The sequence below is a fragment of the Vulpes vulpes genome, chromosome 3 (assembly GCF_048418805.1).
Source record: "Vulpes vulpes isolate BD-2025 chromosome 3, VulVul3, whole genome shotgun sequence".
In the NCBI taxonomy this organism is placed as follows: domain Eukaryota; kingdom Metazoa; phylum Chordata; class Mammalia; order Carnivora; family Canidae; genus Vulpes; species Vulpes vulpes.
Window position 1 is genome coordinate 105,075,005 of NC_132782.1, and position 23,678 is coordinate 105,098,682.

The 23,678-nt window shown below is 44.0% G+C and overlaps 1 protein-coding gene across 4 annotated transcripts in view; it reads left to right on the plus strand.

The window, feature by feature from the left end:
* The window catches only part of CPPED1 (calcineurin like phosphoesterase domain containing 1), a 101,380-nt gene that overhangs the window by 17,928 nt on the left and 59,774 nt on the right, over positions 1-23,678 (plus strand). For all 4 annotated transcript variants that reach the window (XM_072753830.1, XM_072753831.1, XM_072753829.1 and 1 more), the window contains one exon: positions 1,524-1,742. In XM_072753830.1, coding sequence (XP_072609931.1) covers positions 1,589-1,742 — 154 coding nt within the window. In that variant the 5' untranslated portion in view covers positions 1,524-1,588. The remainder of the gene's footprint in view (positions 1-1,523; positions 1,743-23,678) is intronic.

The following is a 23,678-nucleotide window of genomic DNA, read 5'->3' on the forward strand; positions in this document are numbered from 1 at the left end:
GATGATTCGCCTCAGAGAGAGGCCTTCCCTGTGCATCCAGTTGAAATTAGCCATCACTTCTCACTTCACCCTCCTAGACCTGCTGCTCCAGCTCCATTCCCTGCTCATTTCCTTGTTCCAGGTCTTTCTCCCCCATGAGGACTAAGCCCCAGGAAAGCTGGGCCTTGTCTGTCTAGGTCCAGCCGTGTATGGTCAGCACCATGTATAGGGGCTGGCAGATGGTAGGCTCTCAGTGAATACTTATCAATTCAATGAATGAATTGAACAGAGAGACATGAAATAACTCCAAGGAGCTTTTTGGAAATCGTAATATCTTCATGACTTCCAAAGGAAATGCCACTTACTCAGTTAACATGCAAAATATACTAATTTGTTAAAAAGAAGAAAACAGTCTCAGGATTGATTGTGGGCTGGTTTTCTTCCTGCCAGTGATTGCTGGTGGCCGTTAGGCCAGTCATGTTCCCTTTTTGGGCCTCAGTTCTCATTGGATAAATGTAGGGGCTATAAATTGGGGGTCTTCACACTGCCCTGTCCTCAGATCCAGCTTAGGCAGAGGAGGCTCTCTTTTTCAATGTTGGTCTACCACACAAGATTTTGTTTGAGGGGAAGATGCTGTCCCCATGAAAAAAAAGTTTGACACCCACAGGGCTTCCATGCTCATTAATGGCCATTCCAGCTCTGCAAAAGCAAGTACTGGTTGCAGTCCTTCTGGCTAATACGGGTAGAGACCTGTGGCCCACCAAGCTTAGGATTTTTGGAACTGATAGGAAGGACAAGCCTAATAATCCTGGTTCAGGTGACCCTTTGGTGCTTGGCCCTATCCAAAACCATAAAGAATCCCCTCTCCCTTCCTTCTCCCTTACTGCCCCACCCCCAGCCTCATGCCTTGCTTAAGCCCACATTATGCTGCCTTTGAAATGTTAGCATTGATTTTTTTTTTTCTTCTCGTTGACTAACTCCTTTCAAGATTTCGTTTCTGGCACTGCATTTCCTACCAGATAGCCGGAGCTTCCAGGCTCCAAGTTTTATAATTAAAATGCTGCCACATCCCCCGAAACAGTGCAAATTGTGCCATTAAGCCTGGCATAAAAGATTTGAAAGCACTTCACCTAGTAATTTAAATATAATACTTCTGGCAGCTTTCAATTTCTGGTATTTTTAATTCTAATTAAAAAAACTATTATTGAACATTAATATCCTCTATACAGCGTGCTGTTGTGCCTCTGCGCTCCATTCTGGCCAGCTAGTTTTAAACAAACAGCTTGGCTGCGTGGCTGTTGCAGCCCACATGGTTTTTCCTGGCCTTTGGGAACCACCAGGTCCCAGGCATAATTAGTATAAATCAAAATCCTCTAGACTATGACAGGAAAATGGTATGTTTGAACAGCAGCTTATTAAAATGACCTACTTAATTTAAGAAAAATATTGTATCCACTTGCACGATAACCTGGATGCTTTCCCTGACAGATTTTATAATATTTCTTCCCTCTCCGTTTTGTTTTGTTCTGTTTTGTTTTTATAAGAAAAGGAAAGGGAATGGAAAGGCCCATTCTACTTCATCCAAGGAGCAGACCCACAGTTTGGACTAATGAAGGCCTGGTCCACTGGGGACAGCGACAGTGGCGGTGACGAGTGGGGCCAGGAGATCCGTCTAACTGAGCAAGCTGTGCAGGCCATCAACAAGTTGAAGCCCAAACCCAGATTCTTTGTTCTTTGTGGGGACCTCATCCATGCCATGCCAGGTAAGACTTGTGCTGTTGATGTGACCTTCTCTCCTCCCAGTCATGACTGCATTTGGGCAGAAAAAAGAAAAAAAAAAAAAAAAGATTTAGGAGATGTCTTTATTCAGTAATAGTGCATTCCTTCTCTCCATGGCTATTGGAGTATCCTTGAACATCAGAAAATGCACGCTCATTTTATATTTAGAATTTGGTGAGATTAATCACAATAATTAGGCAGAGCTACAGTTCTGATGATCTGAACTTACTATGAAAAATGGAACAGATTCCCACATGTCACCTTTATTTCCAGGGGACAAACTTGAACTGCTTCCAGATAACCATATCTATAAGTGCTATCTTCTCTTATTTCCTCTCTTCTTGCACTTTAATTTCTCCTCTATTTTTACTTTTTCATTTGCAAGCGACAGAAATCTAACTTAAACCAAATTTTTTTTTTTTAATTAAAGGTGCATATTCCTTTATGGGACTATAAAGTCCAGTGGCAGATCTGGGCTTCAGATATGGCTGGATCCAGAGGCTTAGGTTGTTATCAGGACTTGGTCTCTCTCACTCAGCCCTGCTTTCCTCTGGGTTGACTTCATTCTTATGCAGGCTCTCTCTAGGTTTCTGGGTTTATATCTTTGTCACAGAAACCACAACATATAGTGCCTTATTCTAGGTGGTCCAATCAAAGTCCTTGACTGACTACTGTCCAGCTCACGTGGTCCCTTGTAGCCAGGGTGTGGGGTCATCTCTGCCTCAGCAGTGTGGTCTGAAGAGCAGGCTGGTTCCCTTCAAGATAAGAGAAGTAGAATGTAAAAATAACAGACACCTTCTAGAACTCTTGTATTTTGGTTTCCTCCTCTGATACCTTCTCCCCCAGGCAAGATAAACCCTGGTGAGCAAATATAAGCTGGTGGAACTGCGCCTGCCCATCAGAGAGGTAGAGCAGACCCCCCATTGCAGAAAACCTGAAGACCATTGCAGAAAACACTGCAGTGGCCATACACATTTGGCTAATACTATCTTGTAAACCTGGGCTCTGAGTCCTGTAATTTCCAGTGCCTTTAGAAGCTGAGGTACTCTATGGTAAGCTGGGGTGCATTCATTCTCCCCCCTCAGGGTTCACTTGTCTGGCTGCCTACCTATCCAAAACAATCCCAAAATGAAGATGTGAGAAAGGGGCTGCCCAGAATCACTCTTTACAGAGTCCAGTGAGTATAATGAGCAGGAGGACTTCATTCTCTGTTTATACATATTTAATGCAAAGTTATTAATGTGGACATTCCCATGTCATTTGTTGGGTCCCACTGGGTAGAATCCAGGGTGGTTGTCTTGGAGAAGCAGCCTTTCCTACTGTTGGGCTTGTACAAATGCAGCAAGGTAGGGAAGAAGAAAAATAAGGCAGTGCACAGAGACCCAAAATAGGCAGATGCCAGCTCCACACCTGCCACTGATGTGCTGGGTAAACTGGGACAGACCCCTTACCTTCTCAGAACCTCCATTTCTGAGCCAAGAGCCCATTGATGCTGGAAGCATTCAAAACCCCAATAGCCTGGGGCTTCATAAGAAAGGGTCAGTGAGCTCTGTTTCTCTGGGCAAGTGGTGGATGTCTCAGCAGCTTGGTACAGAAGCACATTCGCAGGATGTTGCTAAGTTTTGTAGAGAGGTAAAACCTTAGCTGCATGTGAACTGGGCCATCCTTGGTGACCCTTGAGCAAGGGTTTCCTGGTGCTGATACTGTATATTGCTAAAGTGACCACAGGATGCTCCAGTTTCTAATGGAGTTAGAAATCATAGCAGGACTCAGTCTTGGTTTACCAGGTAAAACCAAGGTAAGATGCTAGTTGACCAGATTAATGCTGCTTCCAGATGCTCTGATTTTGCTGTTAACTAGGTTCTTTGGAATCATTTGGTGTAATATGCACTGTAGCATCAGCTAGATCTCTCACTCTGGACCATCCAGTGAGCAAACTTCTGCTTTTATTGGATAGTTGAAGGTTAGATTCCAGGTTTACAGTTTTTATGACCAGTGGCTTCTTTTCTTTGAAAACAGAAATGTTTTAGGACTCACTAAAATTATGTAACATGTTTTTGTAGATGTTTACTGACTTATTCTGAATTACATTAATGTATTCAGTCATATTTCAAAATAAAATTTAAAATAAAAGCTCTCTATGCAATTTCAGTGCTTCTTGCATAAAATATACTGAGCTTATTAGTAAATTAGAAGATACGGTTTTTATGATTAACTTTTTCCATTGGTCGGAAGACCTTGTAAATGTGAACCGTCAGTCTTTTGAACACATATTTTATATCCAGTGTGACCCGAGCCGAATTCGTATCTGTTCTGAAGAGTTGGACTGTTTTTGTGGGATTGTAACTGAGCCAGTAAAGGACTGTAACTATTTTGAGTATTGTGGTCTGAGATTAAACAGAATGTTTTAAAGCTAGTTACCATTTTTTAATATGCAATTAGTGGCTTCCTCCTCATTTAGCTCATATGCTGGGGCAGACACTAGAAAAGTAATTATTTGCTTTGACTGCTTAGCACATTGTTAATTATCAGATGCATGTATTAATAGGCAAATAAAATCAGAAAGCATACTTTTAATTCTACCATAAATAATATCTTGGGCCAAGTAGTTTTGAGTTCAAACTGGAGAAAAAGAACTTTATGAATAATGCTGTTTCTAATGAAAGTTGTAACACACTTTTCCATTATACATATTCATCACAATATTTGTTCATCTACACATTCTTACCGTGTACACACTGAGTGCCAGTTAAGGCACTATGTGCTCTGGATATAGTGGTTGGAAATGAACAACCAACCCTCCCATGGATCTTAAAATCTGGTAAGGGAAGTGTAAAACCAGGAATGGTGAGGGGCCTTCCTGGTACCAGGCTCTGCAGAGAAAGCCCAAGAAATGTAGGACAAAGTCTAGTTAGTTTTAAAACACGTGTTTTCATTCTGCAGATGTTTTTTTGGTTACCTGGTTGTTGTTTTTTTTTTTTCTTATTTTATAAAGCTTCTCTATAGAATAAACCACATTATAAATAGCAAGTGGAGATTTGTACAAATATTGAGACCATTGATTTTCAGTCCTTCATGTTGAAGCCTAGGGTTACTTTGTTTGGTCACCCTGACATGGAGGCATTGACTGGTGCTGTCCCCAGGAACCTTCTGAGCTTTCCCCAGATCACGTGGAGAACTTGACAGATCGGAATGTGGTGATGCAATTAGAGTATAAGAGATCCTTTCAGCCTGTAGAACAGCTCGTTATTAATGTGCGTGTCTGGCCCATCAACTAAAAATTGCCACAACCAAACAAAACAGAGAGCTGGAGAGCAAATTCTTCCCTGGATATAAAGGCTTCTTGACCAGCTCTTTGTTCATTGACCTCCACCCAGGCAACTGTTACATGATTTCATTTCAGTTCATGATTCGGCCTCTGGAAGAACCCTCTATTACCTGAAATGAGACAAGCCTGTGTTAGCATCCTTTTAGTAATGGTGTATGAGTATCCTATAGCTGCTATAACAAATTACTACAAATCTAGTGGCTTAAAACAAACACAGATTTATTCTTTCACAGTCCTGGAAGTCAGAAGTCTAGAGTGAGTGCGCAGGGTTGCCTTCCTTCTAGAAGTTCCTACTTAAGAGGCTGCCAATATTTCTTGGGTCATGGTCTCTTCCTCCCATGTTCAAAGCCAATAGCATAGCTTCTTCTCTCTCCTTTGACCTTTGATTCATCTTCTCATGTTCTCTCTATTGAACCTACCCTCCTGCTTCTTTCTTATGAACAGCCTTGTGATTATCAGCCCACGCAGATAACCCTGGATAACCTCTCCATCTCAAGATCTTTAACTTTATCACATCTGCAAATTCCCCTTTTGCCATGTAAGATAACATAGTCACTGCCTTCTGGGGATTGGGGTGAGGACGTCTTTGGGAGCCCTTTTCAGCCTACCACAGATGGCATGGGATGCACTTCAGGGTGTGTATCTGCTAGGACTGCTGCTGCTAGCTCACCGACTCATTAGACTCATGAAAAGGGGGTGTCCTTGCTGTTTCCCTTTTAACTAATGGTAGAAACTGGCTCAGAGCAGTTACATACATCTCCCATGGTTCCTCAGCTTATAAGTGGTGGAGTCAGGATCTAACTCAGGTCCAGCTGTTTTCAGACCTCATATAGTTTACATGGCAACCTCCCTACTCAAAGGGTGGACCCCAGAGCAGCAGTGAAGAGCTTATTCAAAATGTAAAATTTTTGCAACACCCAGATCTGATGAGATAGAATTAGCTTTTTAATGAGATTCCCAGGTGAACTTATGGACAATCAAGTTTGAGATGCACTTGCCAGATAAAAATGTACCAGGCTTTGCTTTTTTTGCACCAGGCCCTGTGTTTTTTGCATTAGGTACAATTTTGGTGTGTACACTAGTGGTTTGTGGACATTCCCTCCAACTGTTAAAGATAATGATGCCTAATTTTGGTGTGTACACTAGTGGTTTGTGGGCATTCCCTCCAACTGTTAAAGATAATGATGCCTAACAAGAGAACTATTATTACTTTTAGATTTTTCATGCTGCGCTCTCACAGGGAAATGTTTTAAGTTTGTGGCCTTTGTTTTGCTTTCTAAACAGTTTGAACAACTAAAGCAGAGTGACCTCTGCCATGCAGAGTCAAAACAGAACTTTTCCAGAATATTCAGGAAAACAATCACACACGCATGCTCTAAAAGGATCTTATGTGGGATGGTTGGGAGATCTAGAACTGGTTCTTTGATTTGGGTCGTGTACGTGTGCATGATCCCTTAATGTGCTATTCCAAAATCCAGAAAGCTCTGAAAGCTAAGAGTTTTTCTCAAGTTTGAAAACTAACTCAGTTGGCAGCAAAACTCACCTGAACTGACATGAGGTTGTTTATAGTCTCCCTTCATTCCTACTTAGTGAGAATATTCATATGTTTTGCTAGCAAAATGCTACTGTGTCCACAATGGGATGTCGCCCAAGACCCAGTTCCAGGTGTGAGTTAATATGTGCCCCATGCACAGTATTGCTGTTTTCGAGTCTGAAAAACTCCAACAAATTTCAAAGCAGGTGTGGCCACTTTGATTCGGGATAAGAACATATGAATTTGCAGTATTGATAATTTTGGATTTATGGATGAAGAAGCCCTTCATCACTAGAAGCAGAAGGCTTTTTCCTCCCTCTGATATAACTTTTCCCCTAAGGTAACCACACCATTGCAAGGGCACCATGATTTAGTTTCAAAGTTAAAATGGATTTTGGGTTGGGACCTTGTTGGGACCAAAGGGACAGGATATGAAAATGGACGTGAATTCAGAAAGGACTCTGACAAGTCTAAGGAGAGGATATGTGCACCAGGGTGATGTTTGCTATAGATAAGTGCAGAATAATCCACTTAGGTGGAAAAGTCTTAAGTTCCATGCAGAAAAGGGCTGGGTGTCTGCAGATGTGACTGAGAAGGGCTAAAAGTAAAGGGATCAGCAGAGTGGTGGTTAGGAATTGGGAGATGCTGCGGGAATGCAAAGTAGAATTACTAGTAAGCGGGATTGAGGTGGCTTTCTTTTCTTTTTTTTTCTTTCTTTCTTTTCTTTCTTTCTTTCTTTCTTTCTCTCTTTCTCTCTCTCTCTCTTTCTTTTGCAATTCACTCTTTAGTTTCACTCTCAATTCTTTTTTTTTTTTTTTAATTTATTGAAAAGACCCAAGTGAAACCTGAAAAATCCTATTTCATGCAGTGTGGTAGCCTTTTGCCTTAAATTAGATGTGAACGACTGGGTTAAGGTCCAGATAGGAGTAGCCATGGCCAAATGACCATCAAGATGCCTTTCTTACTTGGAGTTTTCTAATTCTAGGATGAAGGAGAGTTGAGAAATGAAGCCATTGAGCAAAGATGGAGTGCTTTGGCGATCTGGGCTTTGGGCAAAGAGTAAGCCATTTGTCCTTCCAGCATTCACATAATCAGGGAGGGTTGGTGTTCATTTTCCCCAGCTGGGCAGGCACCAAACATATGAACGTAATTCTGGTATAAGACAGACTATGATAAGCAAAGCCTCAGAGGCATTGAAAAACAAAGCCAGAATTAAGGTTCTAGCCAGGAAAAGGCCTTATCTCATCCCTGCAACCTCTACAAGTTCACCTTCCACCAAGCTTAATTCAAGTTCCTACGGGGCAGTGAGGGGGTGTATGTGCTTGTATTGATGTGTATTTTCATCTAGCGCCCGACACAGTTGGACACGGGGAGGGTGTTCCCTGAATGCAAGTCAAATGAATCATTCTGTGTTTCCCGTGATGTGCAGCAAGTGGCCCATACACCGGGAGGTACCCAGTACACATTTCTGGATTAAATGAACAGTCGATTCATTTATTTACGAGATCTCTGCTGAGTGCCTACTTTGTGCCAGGCAGTGCTCTGGGTGCTTGTGCTACATCAGTGAATAAAACAGACAAAAGTCCTTGCTTGACCTAGAAAAAAGGAACGTGGACACACAGAAACAGGAAATTTTTTTTTTTTCCATTCTGATCTTTTGTAATGTTCAAACTCGGGTTGATAAGGATCAGTTTTATTATTATTTATTAGATTTTAAATTACATAAATATGTGAATATGTTCCCTTTTTAAAAATTTAGGATCTACGTCTAGAATAAACTGTAACCTCACCCAAGTCATTCTCTTGGGGTCACCATATGTGAGCAACCTTGTCTTGTATAAATGTCATTATTCTGTGCATGTTGTTCTGTGACTTAGTTTTTCCCTTTCCATCTACCTGAGAAATCCTTTTATGTTGATATATAGAGGTTTATGTCAGGCTTTTAGTAAGTGGGTTGCATTCCATGGATTGGATCTCATAATTGGTTAATCCTCTCCCCAGGCCATAACAAGGAGTGATAATCTCCTCATGTTGGAGCTAATCTAAACAATGCTGCTATAAGAATTCTTGGGTACACCAGTTAGTTTTACTTGAAGTCAAATGGGTTGTCTGGGGGATCCCTGGGTGGCGCAGCGGTTTGGCGCCTGCCTTTGGCCCAGGGCGCGATCCTGGAGACCCGGGATCGAATCCCATGTCAGGCTCCCGGTGCATGGAGCCTGCTTCTCCCTCTGCTTGTGTCTCTGCCTCTCTTTCTCTCTCTCTGTGACTATCATAAATAAAAAAAAAAAAAACAAAAAAAACAAATGGGTTGTCTGGGCTTGGGATCTGCTCTAGCATTTGCTTGACGTGAACTGTAGTCAATTTGTTGTGTGGTTCCCCAGAGGATATGTTTCAGGGATTGACCTGCTCTTCCATATTACCTCTTCTTTGCCACCAGCACCTCAGTCCCTGTCGTACGAGTGCTGAATGTCTGCACTGCCCACTACACCATAGCTACTCAAAAGTTTCCGTTGAACAGATATCCTCTTGTCCCCATCACAGTAGGATTTGTTGCTCTTGGGTTTTGTTTTGTTTTGTTTTGTTTTTCTCCTAAAAGCTCAGTTAACGTATGTTCATTTTCTCACCTTGTGATTGATTAGCCTTGAGTTTTTCTAAGTGCCTACTCCAGGTTTCAAGAAATGCCAAGATTTGAAGACACTTTACCATATTGCTCAACATACCGAAACATAAAAGGGGTTTTGTGAGTGCTGGAAAGTGACGTGCCTGGGTTCAGATACCACCAGGCCCTGGAATGGGCAGGGCTGTCAGCCTCAGCTCTTCCCACAGGTTGTGTATGGCTGAATGCTGAGCAGTGGTAACCTGGAGCAATCAGCCAGCCCCATGGCTCCTTAGATCCTTCACATCCATTATAAGCCTGTTAAAACATCCAGGCAATCAGCGACAATACCTTCCTTCTGCTGAGACTGATTGAAAGTGGTTTGAACTAATTTACCTAATATTACTAATTAGGGAGCTTGGAGAATTACTTGAGAAGTTGTTTCTGATTAGGTGTGTGATCAGAAGCAGTGTTGTTGGCAGCTGTGATCATCCTTGGCTGCACCCCTCCCCCTAGCCCCCCAACACTTTCAGCGTGGCATCTTGGCAAAGGGACTATGCTCGTTGCTGGGCTGTGTCAGCTCTCTGTCCTCCGTTAGGGCATCTTAACCTGTTTTATGCCTTGGACCCCTCTGGCAGGCTGACATACCACCTCTCAGAGTAATCTCTTTAAATGCATAAAATAAAATGCACAGGATTTCAGAGGAAACCAAGCATAATGAAATACACTTATCAAAATATTTTAAAATTATTTGATAGAATAAAATACATATTTCTTTGTTGATCTATTATACAACACAGTCTAACAGCAGGACTAAATAACTACTATAATTTCAAAGTGGTGCTGAGCTTAAACAATATGGTGAGGTGTCTACAACTCTAATAGTATATGAAAAGTCCTCGTAGTTTCTGTTGGTGGCAAAGTCCCAGGAGCCTTAATAATACCTCTGTGATTTTCCGCTTAATAGTAGGAGGAAATACTAAATACCAAACGTTAGTGAAAACATAGTTTTTCCCCATATGGGTTCACTGGTCCCTGTAGACCCCAGATGGAGAGCCCTTCCCTGTGTGCATATACGGACGTACTCCGTCTGCCATTCAGAGCTGTCCCATACTAGTCAATGTGTGGATTTTATGATTGACCAAAGTATAACCTCAAAGGTGGAAACTCTACCTTCAATTAAAGGCTCAAAGTCTTCTTAATTGTGGCTAGGAAAATGTGGATGTTTGATTATTCAGTGAAAAGAAATGACCGGAGCTGAATAACAGGAGGTTGTGAACAATTGCCTTTTGATTAAGGAAAAAAGAAGAAAAAACAGCCCTTCTGTATTCTTTTTCTTTGGTTTCTACTGTTTGGATCAAACATAGAAAATTGAGAAAGCCTTGTCCCATTGGTTTGTTTGTTCCATGAAGTGTTTGAGAGGCTAAAAATAGAGAGCACAATAAAAAAATATAAGTAAGGAATGACTAATCAGGACCAAAGAAAATACAAGTTTATATATAAAGTCATGACCCAAGGGAGGGAGGCAGAAACAGAGAAACCTCTCTGTGGTTGGCCAGAGAGATGGAAGATTAGCCAGAGAGAAAAAAAGACAGTCGTCAAAGAAACAAAATCAAACCCATCTCTAAGAGAGGCACAGCTTTTTCTAGAATATCTTAGATTTGAAAGGAAGTTTTTATGGGGGTTCCTTTCTGGGGCACTAAGTAGCATAATATCCAATAAGGGGACTTCTCAAGTAGTTTTTTGCCCTGGATGTGAAGTCCATTAATAGGCTTTGTCCAGCTGGTGAGCCCCATAAAACTGGACAAAATCCAGTGTCTTTGGCATAGATGCCTTGGGGAGTGGTGAGGGGAGAGGGTCTTTAGCTTTCATCAGACCCTTCGAGGACTCCATGACTCAAAAGATGGTTAAGGAACCTCGATGCTGAGTGCTCCTACTTTTGAATTCCATCTGAGGACACTTTCCCTATGGTCAGCCAAGATCATAGATGCCGTTTGGCAAAGAAACTGTGGTGGTCTGCTCTGGAGCCCACTTCTACCCTCTGCCCTGCCCTGAGAGTTTTCCAGAGATGGCAGATGGATGCTGCAGAAACTTGCAGCAGAATTCCCCAGCAAGTAGATACCAAATCGACAAAACCAGTGTCTTCCTAGCTTGTGCTAAGCTGATGGGAATATTTATATCTTTCATTGTTTTTTGCTGTAAACACTCATTTCCTGGAATTGGGACATTTCACCGCTTTGATGGGCCTATTTTCTGCAACTAAATGAAATACTAAAAAGGAGCATGATCCCAAAGAAGTTCAATTTTCAGGTAATTGGTCAAGTGATTAGAATGTGGAATGAAAAAAATAATGAGAGATTGGAAACGTTGGCACCTTTAAGTGCCAGAACTGCTGAGGGGCACCTATTTTCTAACCCTCAGAATTTATAAATTCACCTGCATGTTTGGAATTCTAGATTGTTGAATATTTATATCCAACTCTATTTCCTGAATAGTTTATTGGAAAACCATGTAAGTTCTTTTCAATATATATTATTTGGGTTGTATAAAAAATTTATTATTCCTTCCTTCCTTTATGTATTATTTGGGTGAAATACTGCTGCCATAATCTGTAAATATTCCTGTGAAGAAATTTTGTATTGATCTGTAAGGTAGCAATTTTAGAAATTTCATATGGATAATATACCTTTGTTCATCTTTTTTTTCCCCAAAAGCACATTAAGGCATATTCCACATCATACCAAAACCTCCCATTATGTCAAACATTTTTATTAATTGTATCCTAAGTTGGCTTATAGTACATATTCAACAGTGAGTTGCAGTAAATGTCTGGGAGCAGCCAGTGTAATAAGCTGTAGCTGTTAGATGCAAAATTAAATGAATTTTGTCTAATAACATGTATAATTTAAAAAGCGGTGGAACCTGATTAAGCTTGATCTGTTGGCAGCATGGTTCCAGATCACTACATGAGTAATCCTTAGGCTTGCAAAGTTTTAGATCAATGAATTTACATACCTCAATTAATTAGGAAAAGATAATGGAAAGGATTTGAGATGGAAAGGATTATGGCTCTATAAATTCTCTGGCACTAGATGAAACTAAATGTTTTTAATTGAAGGAATAAATCATTTTCTTAAGTTCCACTCACGGCTGCTTGTGCTGTCGAGTCCCCAGTCCTGGTACGCCCCAGAGCAGCATCCTGTACAGAGACCAGTACTCCACCGGTCTGCTCTGGCCTTGACCGTAGGCTGTTGAAGTTAGGTCATTGGACTGTAGGTCATTTACTCATTTGTCCCATCAGTCATAGCAGGTAAGTATGGAGGGCTTGCGTGTGTGTGTGGTCCAAATTAGCAAGAAACAGGCCCCATGCCTTTCCTCAGGAGGCGCCCATGCCGGTCAAGGAGAGAGGCTGGCAGAAAGAGGCCACACAAAGGGAATAATCTGGTGGCCTTAGCGAGTGTGAAGCTGTTCTGAGAGGGAGGGTGGCATGTAGGCCCTGGTCCGGCGAGCTGGGTCAGAGCAGCTTCCTCAAAACTGAAGTGGTCTTGGGTGGCCTCACCAGCACATGGTTTCAGCAATCAGATCAAATTCAGCAGTGCCAAAAGGTAAACAGGAAAAAAGTCTGCATTCCTGCCCGCACTGATACACTTCTCAGAGAAAACACAGTTACTAGGTTTTCGTGAAAAAAATGATAGAATCATCAAGCTTATATATGCTTGCACATGTTGCGTTCTATGAAAAAGCAGAATGGGAGCCAGAAGGACACAGCATTTATTTGTGACATTTCTGTTCTCTTCCCAAGCAGCACATACAGGTGCCCGTCACTGTTTTCAATGTATAGATAGCAGAGTATACATCTTCTGTCCCTGGCTGGTGGGCATTTCGTTGTGTCCCTTCTTATGTTATGATGAGTACTGTAGGGCCCCTGCTTGAACCCACACCTCTTTGTACATGTGCTGCCGTTAGAAATATAGCTGTGAAGTCAGCTTGCTTACACCCAAATCATGGACTCTTTTCTACCAGCTGGATAATGTTGGGTGAGTTCCCTCTGTGTGTGGTTGAGTTTCCTTATCTGTAAAATGCCGAAGATCATGGTACTTCATAGACTTCTCATAAAACTTAAAAAAAAAAAAAAAGTGCTTAGAATGCTATATAGAATTTTACCATACAATAATCACAATTCTAGTTGGGTTTTTTAAATGAGATCTTTTTATTGAGATACAATTCCCATACCATATAATTCACCCACTTAAAGTGGATACTTACTGGTTTCATTATATTTACAGAGCTGTGCAGCCATCACCACCATCTACTTTAGGACATTTTTATCACCCCCAAAAGAAGCTTTTTACCCATTAGCAGTCATTTCCTATTTCTCTCCAACCCCTCCTCGCCCCCAGCCCTATGCAGCCATTAGCACGCTTTGTGTCTCTGTGGATTTGCCTTTTCTGGACATTTCCTATGAATGGCTTCTTTCACTGAGCATCGTACTTTCAAGGTTCATCCATGTCATAGCAGGTATTGGTGCCTGTCATTCCTGTTCACGTCCAAATAATATTCCACTGTGTGGATCTACCACATTTGATTTTGTTGTTAGTCTGTGAGATAAATTCTTAGAAGTAGATCGTTGAATCACTGGTAATACTAGGAAAAGGGGAAATTGGGCCTTTGTCCTAATACATGGCATAACTAGTACATTCTGTATTTTTTTTTAAATTTATTTGTGATAGTCACAGAGAGAGAGAGAGAGAGAGAGGCAGAGACATAGGCAGAGGGAGAAGCAGGCTCCATGCACCGGGAGCCTGATGTGGGATTCGATCCTGGGTCTCCAGTGGCCCAAAAGATCAAATTTACTATCTTCTGTGTGTGAACTCCACCCCACCCCCCAAAAAAAGTAAAAATAGAAAAGAAAGTGTTTTTAATGTGAAAGTGAAGGTCTCGGGTACTCAACACAGTGGAGGGAGTGGAGTGGCCCATCTCTCTGACTCAGGTTAATCCTAGTTTGCCATCTTGAAAAGATGAGAATCTATTTATTGTAAGACTCTAACTCTTCTCTGCAGTTTTCATTAAGGATAGTTTTGTCTGAAAATGAAACCCAAACTTTTAGAAACTGAATAGCAAGTTCACTAAGTTGAGTTGCTGGTATCTGTAGCTTGCTTGCTTGTTTTCTTTTTCTTCTTTCTTTCTTTTCTTTCTTTCTTTCTTTCTTTCTTTCTTTCTTTCTTTCTTTCTTTTTCTCCTTTCTTTCTTTCTTTCTTTCTTTCTTTCTTTCTTTCTTTCTTTCTTTCTTTCTTTCTTTCTTTCTTCTTTCATCACTTCAAAAATAGTCTTTACGGTTTCATTCCTTATCATTAGGTAAACTGAAGTTTGCTTGAAGAAGAGCTTGTTAAGAAGAGCTTGTTACCATAAATAGTCTTAGGGTGGTGGGGAGCCACCAAGATAGCTGTGTTATTATGAGATCATGGTGTTCTTATCCCTTCTTCCAGATGAGCAAACTGTCAGGTCTGACAGCTTTCCCAGCATTGCCCAGCTGGCGTGGGGTGCTGTGGCTGGGCCCAGCTCTGGAATTCAGAGGGCAGTCTCCTTTTACTGAACCCTCACAAGTCATCCTGAAGTGAGTCCTAGAGGGAGTCCTTCTACCTGCCACCCTCCAACAGGCCAAGGCTGCAAAAAAACTAGGGGAAAGGGTGAAGGTGGAGGTAGGTTGGGGTGGGGGACAGGTGTTCCCAACTTGAGTTTGATGATAGCCACCCCTGCAAGCTCTTTTGGATCTAAATCTGCAGAATACAAAATGATCTGTCTCTGTCCACATAAGGATGAGGCCATGCAGGTGCATGCAAGCAGAAACAGGTACAGTCTAGTTGCAATTTAGGCCATCCTGCCAGCCCTGGGCCACATCAACATTATCAGCATTAGGTTAATAGGATGATATTGTCATGGGAGTTGCTTTTCTTTGTTTAATAGACCAGGGTAGCGGTACTCAAAGATGTCACATTTTAAAATTTCACTTATCGGTAAATTAAAAATGGTCCCCAGAGCCTGTAACCCAGGGACCTCCAAACCCTGGGCACATGCTGTGGGAGATTTGCAGCAATTCTGAACAGAAGACAGCTTTCTCATTCCCAGTGAACCGGCCTCCTGATAGCCTGCCCTGGGACCACTGGGCCCCCAGCACCAGGAAAAGCCGACCAGATCATTATAGTAGCCTCTGACTCACCAAAGGTGAATGCAGCCATCTTCTTCAAAATCTTAGCACCACCACATTAAACTCTGTGTTCTGAGACATGTAAAGGTTTTTCTACCGGTGAAGGGCAAACCTAACATTCAGTTATGTAGAAGAGACAGAACCAGATGAATGTTAGAACACCAGTGGGTGTTTATGCCTGGCCTCCCTGTACCGTTGAACTTCACTTTCCTTCCTTGAGGGAGGCAGAAACCACTTGCTGTGATCGAAGCCAGATACCCAGAAGCCCTCTTATTCTCTTCAGCTTCCCTTGCAGCTAGGACTCCGGCACGTGGCCCAGTTTCAAACACTCAGACTCCCCTAAAGTGGATTTTGAATCTTCAGCTGTAGACACCGAAGAGGCAGGATCCGTCCTGGTGAGGGGTTGGCAGCTACACCCACTTGCCAAGGGCAACAGTGGGCAGGGTCCTAATGTTACTATCATCTATCATGGCCATTGGCAGTGTCACTGGGCAGGCCGGGGTGCTGGGGGCTGTGCACTTCTTCCTGGAAGCAGTTTCACAAGTGATTTGAGGGTGTTGCTTCTCCCCTCTTAGCTCTGAAACCTGGTTCTCCAGCTTTCTTTGATTTGCAGCTACCTGATATCCTTTAGTAAATTGCTTCTCTGCTTAAATTAGTCGGAATCACTGGTTTCTGACAAAGAGCCCAACCAATGGAAGCATGCACATCACTTCTTTTAGGTGCTTCCCAATTACTCACCCACCACCAGGCCAGATTCCACTCTGTGCTTCTCCCTGGGCATCTGCCTGGTCGTTCCACTCATACCTCACTTCCATCGTGGGAAAACCAAACTCGCTCTTCTTAGAGCTTCCTTTCCATTTGGTGGTGTCTCGTTGTTCCTTCATTTATAAGGATGTGAACTTTTGAGATTCATTCTTGAGCCATCTTTCCTCCCCACCTCACCCCTACCCAGTGTAGCCCATCCTGCTTGCAGCCTTGCCTCACCTCTGTTGTATTAGCCCCACTCATACCAGGGTTTTTGCAGCTGCCTGATTGAATTCTTTGCCAACAGCGTGGTCCCTCATCAAATTGTCCCTTCCACTGGTCACCTGGTCTACCTCCACCGTGTCATGTGCTCAGCCCATCACTCCTGTGGTATGCTTATTACAGATGGCCTCCATTCTGCAACCCTCCATGCATCCCATCCTGCAGTGTGACTTTGCAGCTCTTCCATTGGGAGGTGGAATGGGTCTCTTGTATTTCTTTAACCTCTGGTTGCAGAGGGGCAGTGATTAAGAGCTCGGGCTGTGGTATCTGTCTTCCCTGCCTGGGTACCAGTCCCAGCTGAATCCTGTCATGGCCATGTGACCTTGGGCCTCCTTCTCTGGAAAATGAAGCTAATGTACCTACTTTCAGAGGCTTGTTGTGGAAATGAGGCAAGATAGAAAACATAGAAGGGCTCACACAAAATATGCATCGAATAAATGGTGGCTGAGCCATCCTCCTTCTCCATCCTCTTCTATCTTGTTACTCTTGTCATTATCCTTGTCCTCTTTTGCAGTTCAGCTCCATTTCCAGTATTCTTGAAGACTTCTTCAGAAATACCAGTTTCTAATGATTCTTTCTACTTCTAAAGCTAGTAGTCTGTTTCATTAATGCAGTGCCAAGCTCAGTCTGCATTTTTCCGACACACATGGTCTAGTTAAGAGTCTGGGTTTCGGAGTCAGAGGACATGACTAATCAACCCTGTGACATTGGGCTAGTTAACATCTGTAAAAAAAAAAAAAAAAAAAAAAAATCTGTAAGCCTCAGACTCTGTACAGCTCTGGAAAATAATAAAAATGGGAGGCAATATCTGTACCAGGACTGGCTGATACAGTAAACAGGGAACATTTTGTACAATCTCTGGCACCTGATGAGCACCCGGTAAGTGTACCACCTGCTATGGTGCAATTGCACCCAGCTTGGGAACTTCTTAAGGATAGGTTTTCTGCCAGTAATCCACTTGCATCCCAGCACCTACCCCGGTATTGGAAACATAGTAGGTGTTTAAAGCATACCACCTTGTGCAGACAGAGGAACCTGAGTCCTTAAACTGAGTCATTTAGGAGCTGTTCCTAGACCTTGCTGAGCATCTGCTTTCTTATCTGGAAGTCAGGGGTGGTGACATCTCTGTTCTTGGGTTGTCTGGAGGATTAAACAAGATTATAAATTACCAGAGCCTGTGACAGACCTTGGTGGTGGCCGTGATGGAGCAATGTCCTTGCTCGTTTTCCTTTATCCTCACTTGACACCATGCTGGACCTAAGTGACTGGCTCTTCCTCTGCCTTTCGTTGCCATACATTTTGCTCTGTTTTAGAGCAACCCTAGCTTTCTAGCAAATTTATTTGGGAAGATGGTATTTTCAGTCAAATGCTCTGACACACTACCATTTCCTGTAAATAATTACACAGTGTTTTAATCGGGTATCATTTGAGAGCATGCTGGGAAGACCTTTTATCCTTTTTTAAAAGGTTGCCATTATGATTAGTTTAGTAGATGATCTGGAAGGAATGAAGCCTGTCATGGATACAGACTGTTACCTACCCCTGGTACCTCTGCTTCTAAGACCCCTGTGTGGAATATCAGTGCCAAGGATCTGAGGGTCTGTCCATAAAATACCAAGTGCTCAAAGGGAAACCAGCCAGTGCATTCAGTTTTATGGGTTTTATTCGTAAACGTGTTAAGGCCCTTCTGTACAGTTCAGGTAGGCGCACCCTTTAGGCTGACTGCATTGCATGGGGCTCTTCGCATCTGTGGTAATGTTTATAGCTAGACTTTGGAGTTCTGTGCTATTCTAGATTAGGGCGGCTGCCCAGCCTGCTTTGCCAGGGCCTGTCCTGGTTACAGCACTAACAAGTCTCATATCCTGGGAAACCCCTTAGTTCTGGGCAAACCAAGATGGTTGGTCCCCCTCAATGTGCCATCGTATAGTCCTCCTATACCCAGATTGTTGTTTTGAAGATAAACACTTTTCAGGGCATTGTAACCAAAATTATAGAAGCTAAACATGGAAAATTGTTGATACGTGCATTTCATATAAATGCTCACCGCTCTGTAGGAAGAAACAACCCATCAGGGACATATTTTGGGAGAGCATTGTAGTCAAGGTCTGCAACCTTGGTCTCAAGGGTTAAAGTTGTACCCTAAATTTCACTAAGCAGCCTTTAATTGCTTACTTCTGTCTGATTTATTATTTTGTTGCTTGGCTTTCCTGGTATCACTAAGGAGAAGCACTAACTGTTGCTAAATAAACACATTCCCGCTGCTACTTCCCCTGCAGCAGCTCGCAGGGGGCTGCTGTGTGCAACGCCACTCTCACAAATCACCCCTCTTATTTGTGGTCTCTGCCCTTGGGACTTCCCATTCAGGGGCTCCTGTTTAAAACCACAGCTGCATGTGTCCACAGACTGTTGGTATGGACAGCATGCTCTTCCAGCCGCCTATCTCGTGGATGTACCATCACGCCTGTTTTAGAGGCTCTGCAGCTGAACCAACTTCTGCTTCTTTGAGGCACCCTGCAGAGCCCACGATGCAATTTAAATATGTCACTTAACCTGGATTTTATGTCACACCGCCCCAAACATATCTCCCAAATTTGCTCAATGTGTCTAGCTATTTTCATACGACGATACAACAGAGAATGAATTATCATCATCATACGGATGTGAGCCTTCTTGAAAGTATTGATATCTATGGTAAGAATGATCTAATGTCTTCTGAGCTAGTAGATGTGTAAAGAGACTGAAATGCTTGCAAACGGGTCACCCTGAGAGAACCTTCAGTGGTTAACCCATGAGGGTCACTGTGACAGTCATATAAACGATGCAGTTCCTTTGCCAAGAGACACCCCTCAGAGACGTTTGACCCCATTCTTTGCTGCCTCCCACGAGAGAGAGAAAGAGAGAGAGAGGACTGTCACTTGCCCTGCAGCTTCCTGGGCATAGGACACACCCCACCCCCACTTTTCCTGCTGTATGTTAACATTTTCTCTAATTTGATCCACTGTAAGGTCCAAGAAAAGCTGATATTCTCCCTGTTGGCCCTCTTCCTCCCAGCAGTAGAGAAGGTCCTGTGCAAATTAGATTTTTATAAATAGACTATGTGCAGCAGAGGGTCTTAGAGGTCTCTACAGTTTGTCCTTTAGTAGGACGAGGAATCCACATGTATGTGCACTCATCCCCTCAGTTTGTTTAATCAGATGCCTGTGGATCAGATTGAGAAATCGTGTGCCCCCTCTGCCCCTGCAGCATATGGAGACCAATGGCTGTTAGTCGGGGGAGGCGGGGAGGGTGGTTCTTTCCCCGGGGGGGAGGAGGAGCGGCCCCTGTGTGTGTGTGTGTTTTTGTGTGCACGTGTTTATGGACATGCACACATATCACAGGAGATCAGTTGCCTTGAACTACAAGGGCTTCCTCTGGTTTGGGTCTGGCTTGAAAACATCCCATCGAAATGATTGAGGGACAGAGCTGGTTTTAAAACCAATATTTGTCATTTCACTTGTCCTCCTCCAGAGCCTGTGAATGCTCACATGGGTGGGTTCAGAGGCCACCACGCACCTGGCTATGGCTCTTTGTTACTGAGATGCACTTTGAAGACCAGATATCTCTCTGTCTTCTGACAGAACTGTGCCACACAAGGAAATAAAAGGCCAGAGCCGAGACTGACGGGCAGCCAGGGGGAAAGCTGTGAGGAACCCTGGGAGGTTGTGTGCATCGTAGGGAAATGAGCACGATGAAGTATTCAGTAACCCAGAGCCTCGTTTGTGGCCATCTTGGTTCATCCTTGTCCATCTTCTTCATAGCCCACATGGGAGGAATGGCTGCATTTCTTCTTTTCCTGGGTCACTGAATAGGGTTGGATTTCCAGAAGGCTAGACTCTGCAGGAGTAACCACAGATGGATGGGGGAGCTCCCACCAGGAGCATGATCCAGGTAAAAGGAAGGACCCACAGACTTCTTGTGAAAAATAGGAATTGTGTTCAAATCAGCCTATACAGCAGGGGAGGGTCTTGAAGAAAGGTGTTTCTCTTGTAGGAAACGGAAATCTACTCAAAGTAGCTTAAGAAAAAAAAAGGTGTCTCTGGGCGGTGGGACTCAGGAGGATTTCGGTGAATGGGAGGGCAGGAGTATACTGAGGCCCAAGGAGGGAGGGGACACATGGGCACAGAAAAAGGAAAGGCAAGGGTCACCGACTTCTGCCTCTCCTGGGTCCCAGGGGCCTTCCCCGCTCCATTTTTCCCGTCTCTGAAGACCAACTTTCTGGATTCGGGCACAAATACAGGATGATCCCTGCCCTGCCTTCATGTCGTCTCATAGCATCTCTCCTCAGTGAGATGCATAGATATCCAAAGGTCCAGTTTTCAATGCCCAGAAGAGAGTGTGTGATTGGCTCAGGCAGGATCGGATGTCTCCTGAGACTGGCCAGCCATTGCCAGGGGCTAGGGTCACACTGTACAGACGTGGCTGCAGGCGCTTGTCCCCGTCCGTGTGTACAGGGGCAGGAGGAGCAGGAATCTTCCAGATAAATCTCTCCTGGAGGGGAGGAGAGGGTCCTTTGGATGCAAGCAGCAGAAACCCTTGGCCAATTTAAGGGGGAAAATGGATTAATTGAAAAGATTAGAGGTCGTTCAAGGATTGAAGGGAGAGGCTGAAAACAGGCATCTGGAAAGCTCTGGGGGGTTGGGAAGCAGAGCTTAACTCAAGATCTTCCCACAGCACTGCTGTCCAGGTGCACCTGCCGCTGCCATGCTCCATCCTCTCGTAGCCCCACTCGAGAATAGTGCCAGGGAAGGAGAGTCTGATGGGCCCAGTCCATGTACACACCCATGCCTCAGCCAGGAAGAGCACATTGGCCTAAATGACTATCCCCGCCGAGTCTCTGAACAGCTGGCAAAGGTAGTTCTGCAAGTCAGAATGTGGTACAGTTGTCAGAAAGTGGAGAAACTGAATGCGGGGCGGGTAAAACCAACAGACTCCACTGCAGAGAGGGCCGTTCTGACACAAGACCCATGGGCAGGATGGCCCTGAGGTTGGGGGACATGCAAAGACCCACTTGGCTGGATCGGAAGGGTAGGGCAGGGGGAGAAGGTGCGGGAACATTGTCTGCCTTTCCCAGGCAGTGACACCCCTCTACCTCCTGGAACCGGTTTCCCCAATCCCCCAGAGGGACGTTAGGGAATCCGGCAGCCAAGGGAAGACACCTGGAAGCTGTGGCTGTGTACTGGCCGATCTGAAGACTCATCGTCCTTTAGTTCTCCCTGCCCACACCTACCAAGGTCACCCTGTGCCAGGCGCCAGCGCCCCCGTGGCTGCCAGCCCCGGGCCCTTGGACACGTATGGTTAGGGAGCAACAGTCCTTCCGCTCTGACTCAGTGGGTTGGTGGTAAGCAGAGGCATGGAGGGGAGAAAGCCCGGAACAAAACAGAAGTAAAAGCTATCCTAGAGAGATGGATTTCAGTAGATGATGCTCACCAGATCCAAATGTTTTCCTTTGTTGGTGCTTAACTCTAGTGGAATTTTTGAAAGCACTGTGTTTGTAACATGTGTATTAGTCTGCTCAGGCTGCTATAACAGATTGCCACAGACTGGGCAGCTTTAACAATACCACATTTATTTCTCGGGGGAAGCCCAAGATTAAGGGACCGGCAGATCTGGTGTCTGGCGAGGGCCCCTTCCTGGTTTGCAGATGGCCGGCTTCTTGCTGTGTCCTCACACGGAGGAGGGCAGAGAGAGGAAGCGGGCTCGCTGGTCAGTCCGAAGGGCGGGAGAGTTTGGAGTTGACATTGCCACACAGGCAGAATGACCTACACACAGACACAGGTTTTCATGCCATTACATACGCACTCTCTGCTTATTCATTAGTTTACCTGCCAGGATAGCCCTCAAGTAACCGATTTTCAGAGTTTAATAAATTTGATCTACTTGGAACTGACAAAATTGATAAATTCCCACCCCTCCGAAGACAAGTTGACCGGAAGGCAGTTAGGGAGAATTAAGGGAGGGCTGTGAGGATTGAACAGAGCTGCGCCGTTTGTGTGGTAGAGCCATGGATGGCGTGTGAGTCTCTCCCACACGGCAGCCCCTCCACACCTGAGCAGCGATTCAGGTGCACACCTGAGTGTTCTAAACAAACACCAGGTCAGTCTCTTAAGACCTACGGGGCACTGCCCACCAAAATCCAGTTCCAGCCCGTGATGTTCTTCTCGTAGGGTTTTCTTAGAGAGCCTTTACATAACAGCACTTGGCCTTTGCCCTACTCCTGTTGCACCGGATTTCATGAGCCAGAACCCCTTTATTAGGGGGAAGCCTTTATCTTCAAGGCAAAGCTGTGGGGCGGGAAGCACTCAGACCTTGGACTCTGGCGCTGCTGTCTGCGGGCTTGGTGACTCTAGGCAGCCTCCTTTTTATTTCTGATTCACTGTTCTTTACTGAGTTGCCTCGAAAGACATTGCTCATTCTCACCGAGTCTTCAAATCTTTCTGAGGATTAGATATCGGGCTCCATATTTTGTAAAGTTTCTGAAAAGCATAAAGAATACCTGAAATAGTGTAAAGATGACTATAATGAGTACACATGTCTCTACCAGCCAGCTTTTTTCTCTTTTTTTATAATAAATTTATTTTTTATTAGTGTTCAATTTGCCAACATACAGAATAACACCCAGTGCTCATCCTGTCAAGTGCCCCCCTCAGTGCCCGCCATCCAGTCACCCCCACCCCCCGCCCTCCTCCCCTTCCACCACCCCTAGTTCGTTTCCCAGAGTTAGGAGTCTTTATGTTCTGTCTCCCTTTCTGATATTTCCTACCCATTTCTTCTCCCTTACCCTCTATTCCCTTTCACTATTATTTATATTCCCCAAATGAATGAGACCATATAATGTTTGTCCTTCTCCGATTGACTTATTTCACTCAGCATAATACCCCCCAGTTCCATCCACGTCGAAGCAAATGGTAGGTATTTGTCATTGAGAAAATGCTCTGCATCACTTGCCATCAGGGAAATACAAATCAAAACCACAATGAGATCCCACCTCACACCAGTGAGAATGGGGAAAATTAACAAGACAGGAAACCACAAATGTTGGAGAGGATGTGGAGAAAGGGGAATTCTCCTGCACTGTTGGTGGGGGAATGTGAACTGGTGCAGCCACTCTGGAAAACTATGTGGAGGTTCCTCAAAGAGTTAAAAATAGATCTGCCCTATGACCCAGCAATTGCCCTGCTGGGGATTTACCCCA